This window comes from Brienomyrus brachyistius, chromosome 3, assembly GCF_023856365.1.
Source record: "Brienomyrus brachyistius isolate T26 chromosome 3, BBRACH_0.4, whole genome shotgun sequence".
NCBI lineage: Eukaryota > Metazoa > Chordata > Actinopteri > Osteoglossiformes > Mormyridae > Brienomyrus > Brienomyrus brachyistius.
Window position 1 is genome coordinate 17270800 of NC_064535.1, and position 12263 is coordinate 17283062.

The following is a 12263-nucleotide window of genomic DNA, read 5'->3' on the forward strand; positions in this document are numbered from 1 at the left end:
GCCTCCCTGCCTCTACTGCAGGAATGCTGGCCCTCGAAATGCTGGGCCGACGGGCCCACAACGACCATCCCAACAACTTTTCCCGCAGCCCACCATACACTGAGGATGTCAAGTGGCTGCTTGGGCTCGCTGCCCGCCTGGGTAAGCGCCTTCTCTTCGCCTGCCTGCTAATGGGAGGGGGTTTACCAGGGAGGGGGGTCTTGGCTGAAATATAATCTGTGCCATGTGGGGCTGGGCACATGCAGGCGTGAGCCACGTGTACCAATTCTGCTTGGGTGCGGCCAAGGGCGTGCTGAGCCCCTTCGTCATGCAGGAGATCATCATGGAGGCACTGCAGCGGCTCAACCCCGCCCACATCCACGCCCACCTCAGAACGCCCGCCTTCCACCAGCTGGTGCAGCGCTGCCAGCAGGCCTACCTACAGGTATGGGGATTACTGCTGAGGGCTCGACTAGGGGAGGGGCCGACAGCACAGCGTGAGAGGCTGGTGTGATTAACTGACAGCTGCAGTATATCCTGTTAATTTGCATATTGAAGTAAAACAGGTACACCCTGACAGTTTAACACACACACAGGAGCCTCTGCTTTGTTTGGCTTTGGCTTCATAGAGTGATGGGGGTGATGGTGACATGCATTTCTATGGCAATCCAGTAGCTCAGAGGAGTGGGAAATGCAGGCAAATGGGATTCAAACTGTGGCAGTTATGCTCTTTGGGGTGTTCGTGGAGGGAAATGCCCCCCCCCACCCCTTTTAGGTGATTGCATCATACTTCCTCCTTGCTCACCATCTTTAAGCTCTTTCTGGTGAAAGTCCCAACATGTTGCCACATCTATAGAGCATGCCCAGATTCAATAGACCTGTCAAAATATTCCATTCAGTTTATTGGTCTTATTGTCAAGAAAAAGTAATACTGAGAGATGGGTTGAAAATTCATGGGTAGAGTCTCCTCCAGGTGTATTTAAATGTTCTCATACATATCTACCGATGGAGCCATTGAGTACCATGATAAGTTTGAAGACCCCAGAGGCTGTTGTTTAATACAACAGGTAGCAGGTGTCTGTCCTGTAGTGTGACTGCATAGGTGAATTCCTCAGACACAGCTAGCTCTCTGTCTCTCTCCCTCCCTCGGCAGTACATCCACCATCGACTGATCCACCTAACGCCAGCAGACTACGACGACTTTGTGAACATAATCCGCAGTGCAAGAGGAGCTTTTTGCCTTACGCCTGTGGGCGTCATGCAGTTCAACGACGTGCTGCAGAGCCTGAAGCGTGGCAAGCAGACCAAGGAGCTCTGGCAGAGGATCTCTCTGGAAATGGCCACCTTTTCACCCTGAGGTCGCTCCCTTGGCTGACCACCCTCAGAACAAGCACACACATCCTCTGTCCTGAAACACAAACGCCCTGTGCCCTTTTCCCACTATCCTGCATGCAGGCACATAAGAGTACACATGGCCCACAGGTTTCCCTGGCTACCAGTTTGATGCATCATCAGACTCTGTAATGGTGCTGTGGGTGGGTGACGCTGAGCTCTGGACATGCAAGGGATGGGGGTGTCGGATAACTTCAGCAAATATTTCCCCATCTACATCCAGGCTGACCTAATCCACATCTCAAAGATTTCCCCCTTTATCCCGCATTAGTTTTAACTTCTGCCACCCCCACAGTTGTATCTCTCTGAATCTTCCAGGGAAATATGCCAGCCGCTCCAGTCCTCAACAAGGCCTCCAGATGTCACCCTTCTTCAGTGACATTGCAGGTTGGTCAAAGCCCTGCCTTCCCACCCTTGACAGTCTTCAGTCTGGTAGATGGTGAGCTGGCTGTGAATGTGGTCGTTTTAAAACAGAATTTGATGTTGTTGGTTGGTTGTTTTATATGTGTATATACAAAAACCACTGAGTCCGTAATCCATACTGCAACATTCCTCTGCCCTGGGCGGAGTATTCCTCCACCAGCCATTTTAGTTTTAAAGTTTTGGGTAATTCTGACAGTGATTACATGAGAAGGAAAACAAATTTATTAAAAGAAAAAAATTATATTAAAAACAATAACCTGAGTACGGGTGACCATTCTTTGTTTTGTTATTTTGTATAGAATATGTTTTTGAGGAGAGAAAAGGAAGAGCAAAAGTGGTGACAACATAGGAGAGATTTCTTAATTGTTTGGAGAGACTTGGACAGGGCTGTGAGGCCCCAGCACACGGGCATCTGGCTGGCAGCCACCTGATCCGGCTAAGCAGACCTATGGTCTGAGACCAGCGGTCTGAGCTGCGTGCCCCCCCGTGTGCTGTAAGCCAGCAGTCAGTCCTGTCTGGCTGCAGAGTGAACTGAATACAAAATGTACTGTGATATTTTTGTATTATTCAAAGTGTAGGAGAATTGGATGAAAATGTATGAACCTTTTTGACTGCAAAGGGTGTAATGTAGAAAAATGGGGAAAAAAAATGGTTAAAGCAATATTGAAAATGTAGAGTTTACTTAATAAAGATAATTCAAAACACTACATTTTTATGATGGCTGAAGAGTTTTGCGGTGAGTGGGGGTGTATCATCTTTGTCTGTGTTTTGGGAGCTGTGGTTTGCATCTACATACCTAAACGGATGGCATGTATCATGAATGGGTGAACAGTCACTGTTGAACACAAACAGCAGCTTTAAAAGACCTAAAACTCCAATAATTCAGTGATAGGGAAAATGTTAAACCAAAGATTAAAATTTACATTTGTAAATAAAGTTCATTAAATTTCTGCTATTTCATAATTAATACAATATAATACGGCCTCTTTTCCTCAAATGAATGCCACTTTCAAGAAAGGAGAAAGTGGCTCATCACAGCACAAGTGAATGCTGATCCTGTACAAGGGCCAAATACGTTGCCAAAAGAAGTGAAAGGTAAAATGCATCTTGTGGAATCATATCACAAGTAGACACCCGAAAAACGTCACCATTTACCCCTGTGTGTATCGTGTCTCCAAGGAGGTCAGCTGATTACGTCTTCAGATTTCATTACTGTCTACGCCACTTCCACTAGAAGGTCTAATGGCCTCGCTTACTGTTATTATGCAAGTCTCTGCCACCAGACAAGAGCCAGATTTGTTTACCTAATGAAATAAAATTGTCAAGTTACGACAGGAGTTGTGAAATTTTCTTCGTACTGAATCTTCTGCCTAAAGGAAATTAGGGCACTACTTGCATTCCAGTCACATATATCAGTGCTCCTCTCCATTTTTTCAAGCATTGGCATGTCACTAAAACAACCACCATGTCCTGCATTGATGACGTATTTTGCTATGACATCCATAGCATAGATGCATCAGGACGCATTAGCGTTGGCACTACAAAAGATACTAAATCAAATTTAATTTTATTTGTATAGTGCATTTTCATAACATTACATTGTGACAAAGTGCTTTGCAAACTCCTAATTCACACTATCCAAATCTTAAGATTTGAGTTTCAAAGTGGGGGGCGCGCAGGCGGCGGCAGGCAGGTACATGCGCTGATTCTAATGGCAGGACAAGCAGTGATACAACAACAGGACAGGCAGGAGAGACGTCACAGGCAGAAAGGCGAGCAGGACAGAAAGACGTTACGGGCAGTGGAGGTGTCGCAGGCAGCAGGGTAGGAGGAATATCTTGATAATTTAGTGTTTCCAGGTAGCATACCCCAGCAGGGATAGGGGAAATAAACTGTGCAATTATCCAAAGTAGGGGAGACGAGGCAATGCAAACCGTTAGACGAGTGCAATATGTGAGCTCCGGCAGATATGGCTATGGCCGCATAAACAGGAGGGAGAGGCAAGTGAGAACGCACACATGGGGAGTCCCTGAAATGTCAAGGGGTGTGAAGCTAGAGTGACACCACTGACGGTTCAGTTCATTCAAAGCCAATGGCTCCGATCCCCACCCAGCTCTACACCTCACACTATAGGTCTGACTGGGAGTGAGCAGTTAGCTAGAGTTGGAACTAGAGTCTAGACTTGAATATTGCAAGTGAGCCTGAATCTCGCACATCCGCTGGAAGACTATTCCACAGCTGCAGAGCTGTATAAGAGAATGCTCTGCAGCCTGCTATAGCTCTTTCTGTTCTAGGTACTAATAAGATATCCTGCTCCTTGAGATCTAAGCAAGCGAGGAGGGTTGTAAGAGAACAGTAGATCTCTAAGGTATTCTGGTGGAAGGCTTTATAAATTAATACAAGTATTTTGTAGTCAATCCAAGACTTAACTGGAAGGGAGCATAGAACAGGGCTAATATGATTTAAAAAATGTATGTTTTTAACAACTCCGGCTGCTGCATTTTGTGCTAGCTGAGGTTTATGTAAGAACCCAAAGGGGCAACCAGAAAGGAGGGCATTACCGTACTCCAGTCTGGAAGTTATAAAGGCACGTATTAGTTTTTCTGCATCATGAAAGAACATCTTGTTCTGTAGATGGTCAAATGCAGATCTAGTAATACTTCTTATGTGAGCATCAAAAATAAATCTGAATCAGCCAGGACACCAAGATCCCTGACCACTGTGTTAAGCTGAGTAGGATGACCACTAAGGTTGAGGTTGTCAAACTTATTTCAAGTGACCGTGGATCTAACTAGCAGTACTTTTGTTTTTTCGGGGTTTAAAATAAGGACATTTTTTGCCTTCATCCAACACCAAACGTCTAGTAGACAGTCATCTAACCCAGGGAACTGCGATGCATAATCTGGTTTAACAGATTGTGATGATCGCCGGTAGCGGGTGAGGCGCACGGACAGGACGAGCGGGCAGGAAGCAGGCGAAAGCAGGGTGAATGGGGATTTATTAGGATAACGCGGACTGGGGAACATGGCACGCCGACTAACATCAATGACAGACAAAGGCATCAGGCAAGACGTGGACTTAAAAAGACAGGACTGGTTGAACATAATCAGACACAGCTGGGCACGATCGGGAAAGCACACGTGGATAATCAGGGGGGCGTGGCACACACGAGGATCGGACGAGCTGGGCGTGACACAGATGCATTTTATATTAAATATATGACAGATTATATATATCATCAGCATAACAATGTGTAGGATTACACACAATCTGTCAATACACATACACACGCACACACTCAAGGCGAGTCAGATTCCAAGGCAAAGGTAGGCCAGCATTCTAAGTTTTGACTCAGAGAACTAGAAACCTAGGAATAGCAACCTGGGCCTTGATTTATAGGCTTGAGCTTAGAGCAAGCTGGTACCCCTAGTCTAGGGAGGGGGGTGCACACTTATGAGTGAAACAAAGTGTGCTAATGTTTTGTTTGTAAGAATCCAGCATGCACCCCCTCCTTCCTCGTTTCCCTTTTGTTGGTTTAAATATCTAGAAGTCTGTATGTTCCATTAAGTGGCCTTAATAATTTTGTTTCCCTCACTAAGGTAACTCATATATTATTGCCTTATCTTCCTCGCGTAAACTGTTGTGTTTTTTTTTCCTTCCCTGCCAAATCAGAAGTCAGAGGCCGCTTGTATAGCATCCAGATTCAGTCTTAATTGCAACAATGAAGGTACAACCAAGACCGGACACTTAAAGTGTGTCCAATACTGTTTTACACCAATTTTTATACAAGTTCTTACCATTTAACAATATCTCGTCACTTAAGCATCATCATTCCTTCACTCACAATCGTTTTTTTTTCCTTGATCCACAGCCCCAGGTGATAAGTTTGTCCATCATTTCTTTTACCGTTTGGTTTTTACCTTGGTCTCCACTTGGTTTTTAAAAAATGCTCAGCCATGAACTTCTGGTGAACTCAAGCGAAACCCAATGCTGTTTTTCCCATGTCCATATAGTCTATCACCAAGTGTCTAAACGGTCCCTCAGGCACTGGAATGTGCTCTATTGGGGCTGTGATTGCTTTGCGTACATTGTTCTTAATGCACACCTCACATTCTGACAGCCTTGCATCCACCATTGCTTGCAGTTGTGGTGCCCAGAAACCTAGTTGTGTAATTTTCCATAACACCTCCCCCCTTGTGCAATGGTCAAGACCATGCGCATCTGTTATCAAAATGTTCAGCAAAGACAGAGGTGCGGCCAAAACTCCCTCATGGTTGCAATACAGACCATTAATGCCCTCAGAGGCCCCCCTTTTTAGCAACACAGAGGCCTCATAGGGGTCTGCACGCTCCTGCAGGGCTACCAGATCAGAAACAGTAAGATCCAGCTCTATAGTCACCATAGGCAGAAGATGAGCAGTCCTGACCTGCGCAGCCGCCCTGGCTGCCGCATCAGAGGCCGCATTGCCTTGAATAACAAAATCACGACCTTTGCGGTGGGCCTGACACTTAACAACAGCCAAACGCTTGCGATGCATCATTGCGTGTAGCAACTCTAAAATCTGATTATAATGTTGAATGGGGGAGCCGTCACTTTTGCGAAACCCCCTTTGCTTCCAGACTGCTCCAAACAGATGGCATACACCGTGTGCGTATGCAGAGTCTGTGTAGATAGTAACTGTCTTATGTTGTCCTCGCCAGCACACTGCAGTCAAAGCCTTTAGCTCCGCTAATTGAGCGGAACACGGCTGTGCCGCTGACTCTGAAACGAGAGTGTAAAAATCATCACCCTGTGCCTGAACTACAGCAAACCCAACCTACAAGGCATCCCCATCTCTCCAACATGAGCCGTCCACAAACAACACCATCTCGCTATTTTCAATGGGAGAGCTCTCCAAGTCTGCTCTCAGTTTAGTGTAAACCAAAGACTCTGCCACACACTCATGTGGCTGCCCCTCATCCTCCAGGGGAATGCTGTCTGCAGGGTTCACTGTAGTGCAGCGCTTTATTGTCACATCCGGGTAAGTGAGAAATGCAAAGTATGCTAGCTGCCGTGCCAGGGTCAACACAAATTTACCTTTGTCAATAAGGTCCACCACCTTATGTGAAGTATAAATTGTCACTGGATAACCCATTGTGATGGCAGTGGCCTTTTCATAGCCTAAATAGGCAGCCACCACTCCCTGGAAACAAGGTGGGTATCCCTGGCTGCTTCCGTCTGCCAGGACACAAGTCCTGAGTCAGCAGGACCTTCACAGCATAGTCCTCAATCCAGTCCACGCTGAATCCTGTCATCCCTAAAAAAGTCAGCATCTGTGACAGTCATGGGTTTCGGAGCTTTAGTGATCCCCTTTAGCTGTTCTGCTGCTATAGTTTTCCTCCCATGGCTGATCTCACGCCCCAAGTACGTAACCTGCTATTGGCAGTACTGCAGCTTGGCCTTGGACATCTTATGCCCCCCTTTCACCAAAACCTTCAGCAACTGTACTGAGTCTTATTGGCAGTCTGCCAGCCTTTCAGCACACAACAATAGATCATCCACATACTGTATCACTGTACCTTTCAAATTCAGTCCATCTACATCTGCCTTAAGCGCCTGATTAAAAACATGTGGCGAATGCTTAAATCCCTGTGGCATCCTTGTGTAGGTATACTGCTGACCCCTGTAGGTGAAAGCAAACAGAAACTGTGACTGTTCTGCCAGGGGCACACTGAAAACCGCTGCACTCAAATCCACAACTGTAAACCATTTTGCAGTGGGGGGCACTTTTGTCAACAGAGTAAGTTGATTGGGAACTTCTACTGTCTGATCCTCCACTACCTCATTCACTGCACGCAAATCATGAACCAGCCTCCACTTTTCACCTCCTGCCTTTGGCACAGGCAAGAGGGGGGTGTTGCAGCAGCTAATGGTAGGCACCATCACCCCTGCATCTAGTAATCCCTCTGTCGTTTCCCTTAAACCTTCTTCAGCCTCAGGTTTCAAGGGGTACTGGTTTTTCCAGGGTGGTGTGCACCATGGATTAAGGTAAATTTCCACTGGGCTAGCTGAATTTACTAGGCCTACATCTGTATCGTGAGCAGTCCACACCTCCTCAGGCACTTCTCTTTCCATTTCCTGCCAACATTCCTCTGTACTTTCTTTTGCATCACACTGTACTCCTATCATACTGTAGGAAGGTACTGTAACTGGGCCTCACCTGGCAATCCTTTAATGACATCCTGTACAGTAAGTTCTCCAATTACACTGCACAAGAAAATAAGCAGTGGTGGGCAGTGGTGGCTTAATGGTTAGGGAAGCACAATTGTAATTGAAAGATCGCAAGATCAAATTCCCAACCAGCAAGACACCACTGAGGTACTGTGAGCAAGGTACCGCCCCCAAGTACTGCTCTGTGGGCGCTGAATTAGCTGCCCCTTGCTATGTCATGATGTCACATATGGTTTAAACGCAGAGGACGCATTTTGCTGTTGTGCACTGTGTGCTGTGGTGTGTCAACAATGACCACTAATCACTAAATTCAAATGAAATGTTATAATGAAGGAAAGTGCATTTTGAGTTATTTCCTTGCTGCGTTTGATCCATTCATTCATCCTCCACCACTTACCTGAATCCAGGTCACAGGTACAGCAGTCTGAGCAGAGATGTCCAGACCTCCCTCTCCCCAGCTACCTCCTCCTCCTCCTCTGGGAGGACACCTCAGCATTCCCAGGCCAGCCGAGATATATAATCTCCTCATCATGTCCTGGGTGTGCCCCAGTGCCTTCTCCCTGGACATGCCCAAAGCACCTCAGCTGGCTGTTTACCATGCAGAGGTGTAGCAGCTGTACTTTGAGTCCCTCCCATATGTCCAGGCTCCCAGCCTTTTCTCTAAGGCTATATTCAGAAAACACCGGACAATATGCAGACCGTACACACATGCAGTCATGGTAGAGACTTAAACCATATTCCCAGAGGTGTAAGGCAGCAGTGCCAGCCAGTTTGCTGCCACACCCACATCTAATTACCCTTGAATATCAGATCTTTTATTCTTTGCAGTTATATTTGACATAATGGTGTATTAACTTTAAAAATAAAATGATAGATCTATTTTTTAAACATTATGACGATTTGAGTACATATTGCTGCACGCACACATTATGACCACTAGAGGGCATGAGTTGTTTATGAAATTGGATGTCACAGAAAGGTAGCCTTTTAACAATTAATAATAATAAATTATCATGTTGACCTCACAGACTGTGGGGTATTCTGCATGAACAGTGTTATATCCCTCATGTAACAGCTGTTCTGGTCAATATTGGCCCAAGAGAGAGCCTTTCTTCTGAAGCACTGGCAAGTTGCCGTGGAAATCTGTACAGGATCACTCAAGGTGATGTGATGTCGCAACAGATTATTCTGTGAGCAGGATAGACAGCATGTGCCATCTGGAAAAGGGGAATCAATTATGAATGGGGCAGGATAGGTGGGTGACCCAAAACCAAGCTTACTAGCAGCTATCATCTGTCGGAAATGCTGTTTCCTGAATTTCTTTCACAAAGGATGGAGAAGAAAACTTAGAGAGGAAAAAGGTTAATGAGGTGTGGACATTGTCCTGTTGTCCATGAGCTAAGGTGAAGAGCTGGGGTTGAGAAGAAGCCTGATAGAGGAGGCCAGACCGTCAGGCCAATGTCCTCACTGACAGGTATCCAGATAATTTCTTATGTAATGTATTGCTACTACAATCAGTACTACTTATAATGCTGGTCTTACATCAAACAAGTTTTCAAGTGAATTTCACTGTCACAGACAAATTTCCATCGGAATAAAATCAAGAGTTTTGCTTGAGTTGTAGTGCTCTCCCATCATCTTGATCATTTGGTGCAAGATGGATAGAATAGATATTCTCTTGTCTTGATGCTCCAATAAAACCAGCCATGTTGAATATTACACTGGTTTAAAAGGTTTTTGCTTTTCCTTATCATGTTTGGTGTGCCAGATAGTTTACTTCTATGACCAGCACTACAAAATCTTTCACATCACGTAAGGTTTTTGAGAAACGGGTTATTTTGTTATAATTATTGTAAAATGTTTAAAACACTGGTGTTTTGCATAACAATGGTCAACAAAAAATTTTCATGGATCAACAAAGGGTTGTCTTTTTAATGCTTATTTAAGAAAGGCGCTCAGAATATTGTTCTTACCCATAGGTTTTTGGTGATGTCCATTTTGGGCTAATTTGATAGTGTAACACTGATCTGAACAGGAAAACACGGATCCAGTAATGCGAGCAACTGTCGGCTTTAATGGTGAGATCGGGGCGTACTGTAGGTACAGGTAGGGATCAGCGGTAGGCAGGGTCGGTAAACGTAAGCGGGGGTCAGTAGCCAGAGGATCAGTCCTACAAGGAAGCATGGACACGACCACACAGGGGAGCGGGAACGGGACGTGCCGGTCTCAGCGAGGGAGGCAGATCAGGTTCGGGAGCGGTTCTGGGGAATGGAAAGGGAGCGGGAAAGGAGAACACACTGGGCAGACAGACCTGGTGAGGGAAAAGGGGTAAATATACATATAAATATACATATAGCATAAGGTTTAATTGTGTGTCATTCAAAATCCTTGTGTGATTCTGGTAAATTCTGGTTAGATATTTGATTTCAGCACAAACAATACTAGAAAGAAATAATTTGTTAACCAGTGTTATCGTAGGTCTTTGTTGAATGAATTTAAATTTATTCTGGCCGCAGGGCACACTCACCATTTACACCATCAAAAAACTGGATCATTTCAGTCCTGACCCTGAAACACTTTACACATAGCTTTTATTCTGGCCAAAAAGGACAGTAATGCAGGTCCATGCTGTCCTACCCCATGCCAGCCACCTTGAGCTGCTCTGGGACTGATTCCCCCAGGTGGTATCTTGGGTCTCCTCCTTCCTTGGCTAGGAAACTTTATAAAAATGACCTCTCTTCCTTATAGACCTGGTCCTGCATGAGTCCCAAGCCCAACTCTGTTCAATGAATGACATTAACACAGGTACCGAAGAGTGCTAGCTGCTGTTAATTATTGTTAAAAAAAAAAAAAAAAACTGCAATTGGAAGAGACAGATCTGCCTGCTGGGAAATCATCTAACGTCCCTCAGGGACATCAGGCTCTTAGTTCCAGTGAAATTCAGTGTCTATTTATAGAGCGCAGATTGGCAGTGGCGGGAGAACAGGGTCCATTGGAGTCTGCTGTGGTTATCGGTCAGTGAAGCAGGAGAAAGAGAGACAGTGTTAGGAGTGGGGAAAGGCCCAGTCACTGTCACAGGCAGAATGCTGCAGGCCTTAAGAGGGATGCTGCAGTACATTGTATTTCACTCCCTACTCATGGCACTTGAGTTATTAGCACTAGGGTGCATCTTCCACAAAGATCACATGGAACCTACCCCCCACCAACACACACACACTATAAGAACTACACTATTTAGCTGCATCTGGCTGTTGATGGTATGTTTATTTCATAGTACTTTATGTGACAAGCAAGGTTCTTATGGGGACTTTTCTGTGTTTGAATACCTTGCAGTGCATCTCATGTGCGATAAATCTGTTCTTATGCTGGTTATCTATCATCCTAACCTTAGCTCAGGTTTTCTTAGTTTGGTGACCTTCTCTCTAATATTTTATCTGATTTTAAATATGTTTTAATAACTGGTGATTTTATCATTATTATGAATAATATTGATATTTCAAAGGCATATATTTTATGAGACTACTAAACTCATTTGATGCAGCTTGTGTCAGGCCCCACTCATAAACAAGGTCATAACCTGGATTTAGTGAAATATTTTGGACAACAAGGTTCCTTGAATAGCAGATGTTTTGGTTTCTGTCCACTATTGTGTCGTCTTTGAGATGCCAGTCTACCCCACAAGCTGGAATAAGAGGAAGGTTACTAAATGCTATGTCACAGCTGATTCCCCTGACATGTTTAATAGCCTGATGCTCTCTCTTCTTCCCTTTGTACTCCCCCTCCCTTGTTATGCATTTTAGAGAGATTTAACTCCAGAATTACAGAATGTATAAATATGATTGCCCTTCAGTATTCTGTGACAGTGACTCTTTATACTCAACTGGTTGGTTAAATCCAAATTTTGGTTTGGACGTTTACTCACTGGACCTGATCTGTCCACCTCTGAAGAGAAGTTATCTCTGCCTGCAACATCTCCTCTACCTGTGACGCCTTCCCTGTGTGCCCTGCTGCTGTACTCCTGATCCAGTAGTGCATACGACTTCAAAAATAAGAAAAACTTACTTCTGAAGTGGAGGTACTGCTACAGGAAGTGAACAGCAAATGAGTCTATCATCCAGTAATAGATCCAGAGTAACTTATTGATTATTCCTAAAACCCAGCTGAGAAGGGAGAAGACAGTTTTTAGTCATTATGGTCCCAAACTGTGGAACTCTTTCCCAGAAAACCTGACAGCTACTAAATGTTTTTGTAATTTCAAC

General features: G+C 44.9%; 1 protein-coding gene across 6 annotated transcripts in view; it reads left to right on the forward strand.

The window, feature by feature from the left end:
* zswim8 (zinc finger, SWIM-type containing 8) overlaps positions 1-2501 on the forward strand; it is a 49078-nt gene extending 46577 nt beyond the window's left edge. For 5 of the 6 annotated variants that reach the window (XM_049006613.1, XM_049006617.1, XM_049006614.1 and 2 more), the window contains 3 exons: positions 22-141; positions 246-424; positions 1133-2501. In XM_049006613.1, the coding sequence (XP_048862570.1) occupies positions 22-141; positions 246-424; positions 1133-1336 (503 nt within the window). In that variant the 3' untranslated portion in view covers positions 1337-2501. The remainder of the gene's footprint in view (positions 1-21; positions 142-245; positions 425-1132) is intronic. The other variant, XR_007396696.1, reaches the window with a different exon arrangement.
* Positions 2502-12263: the final 9762 nt, after the last annotated feature.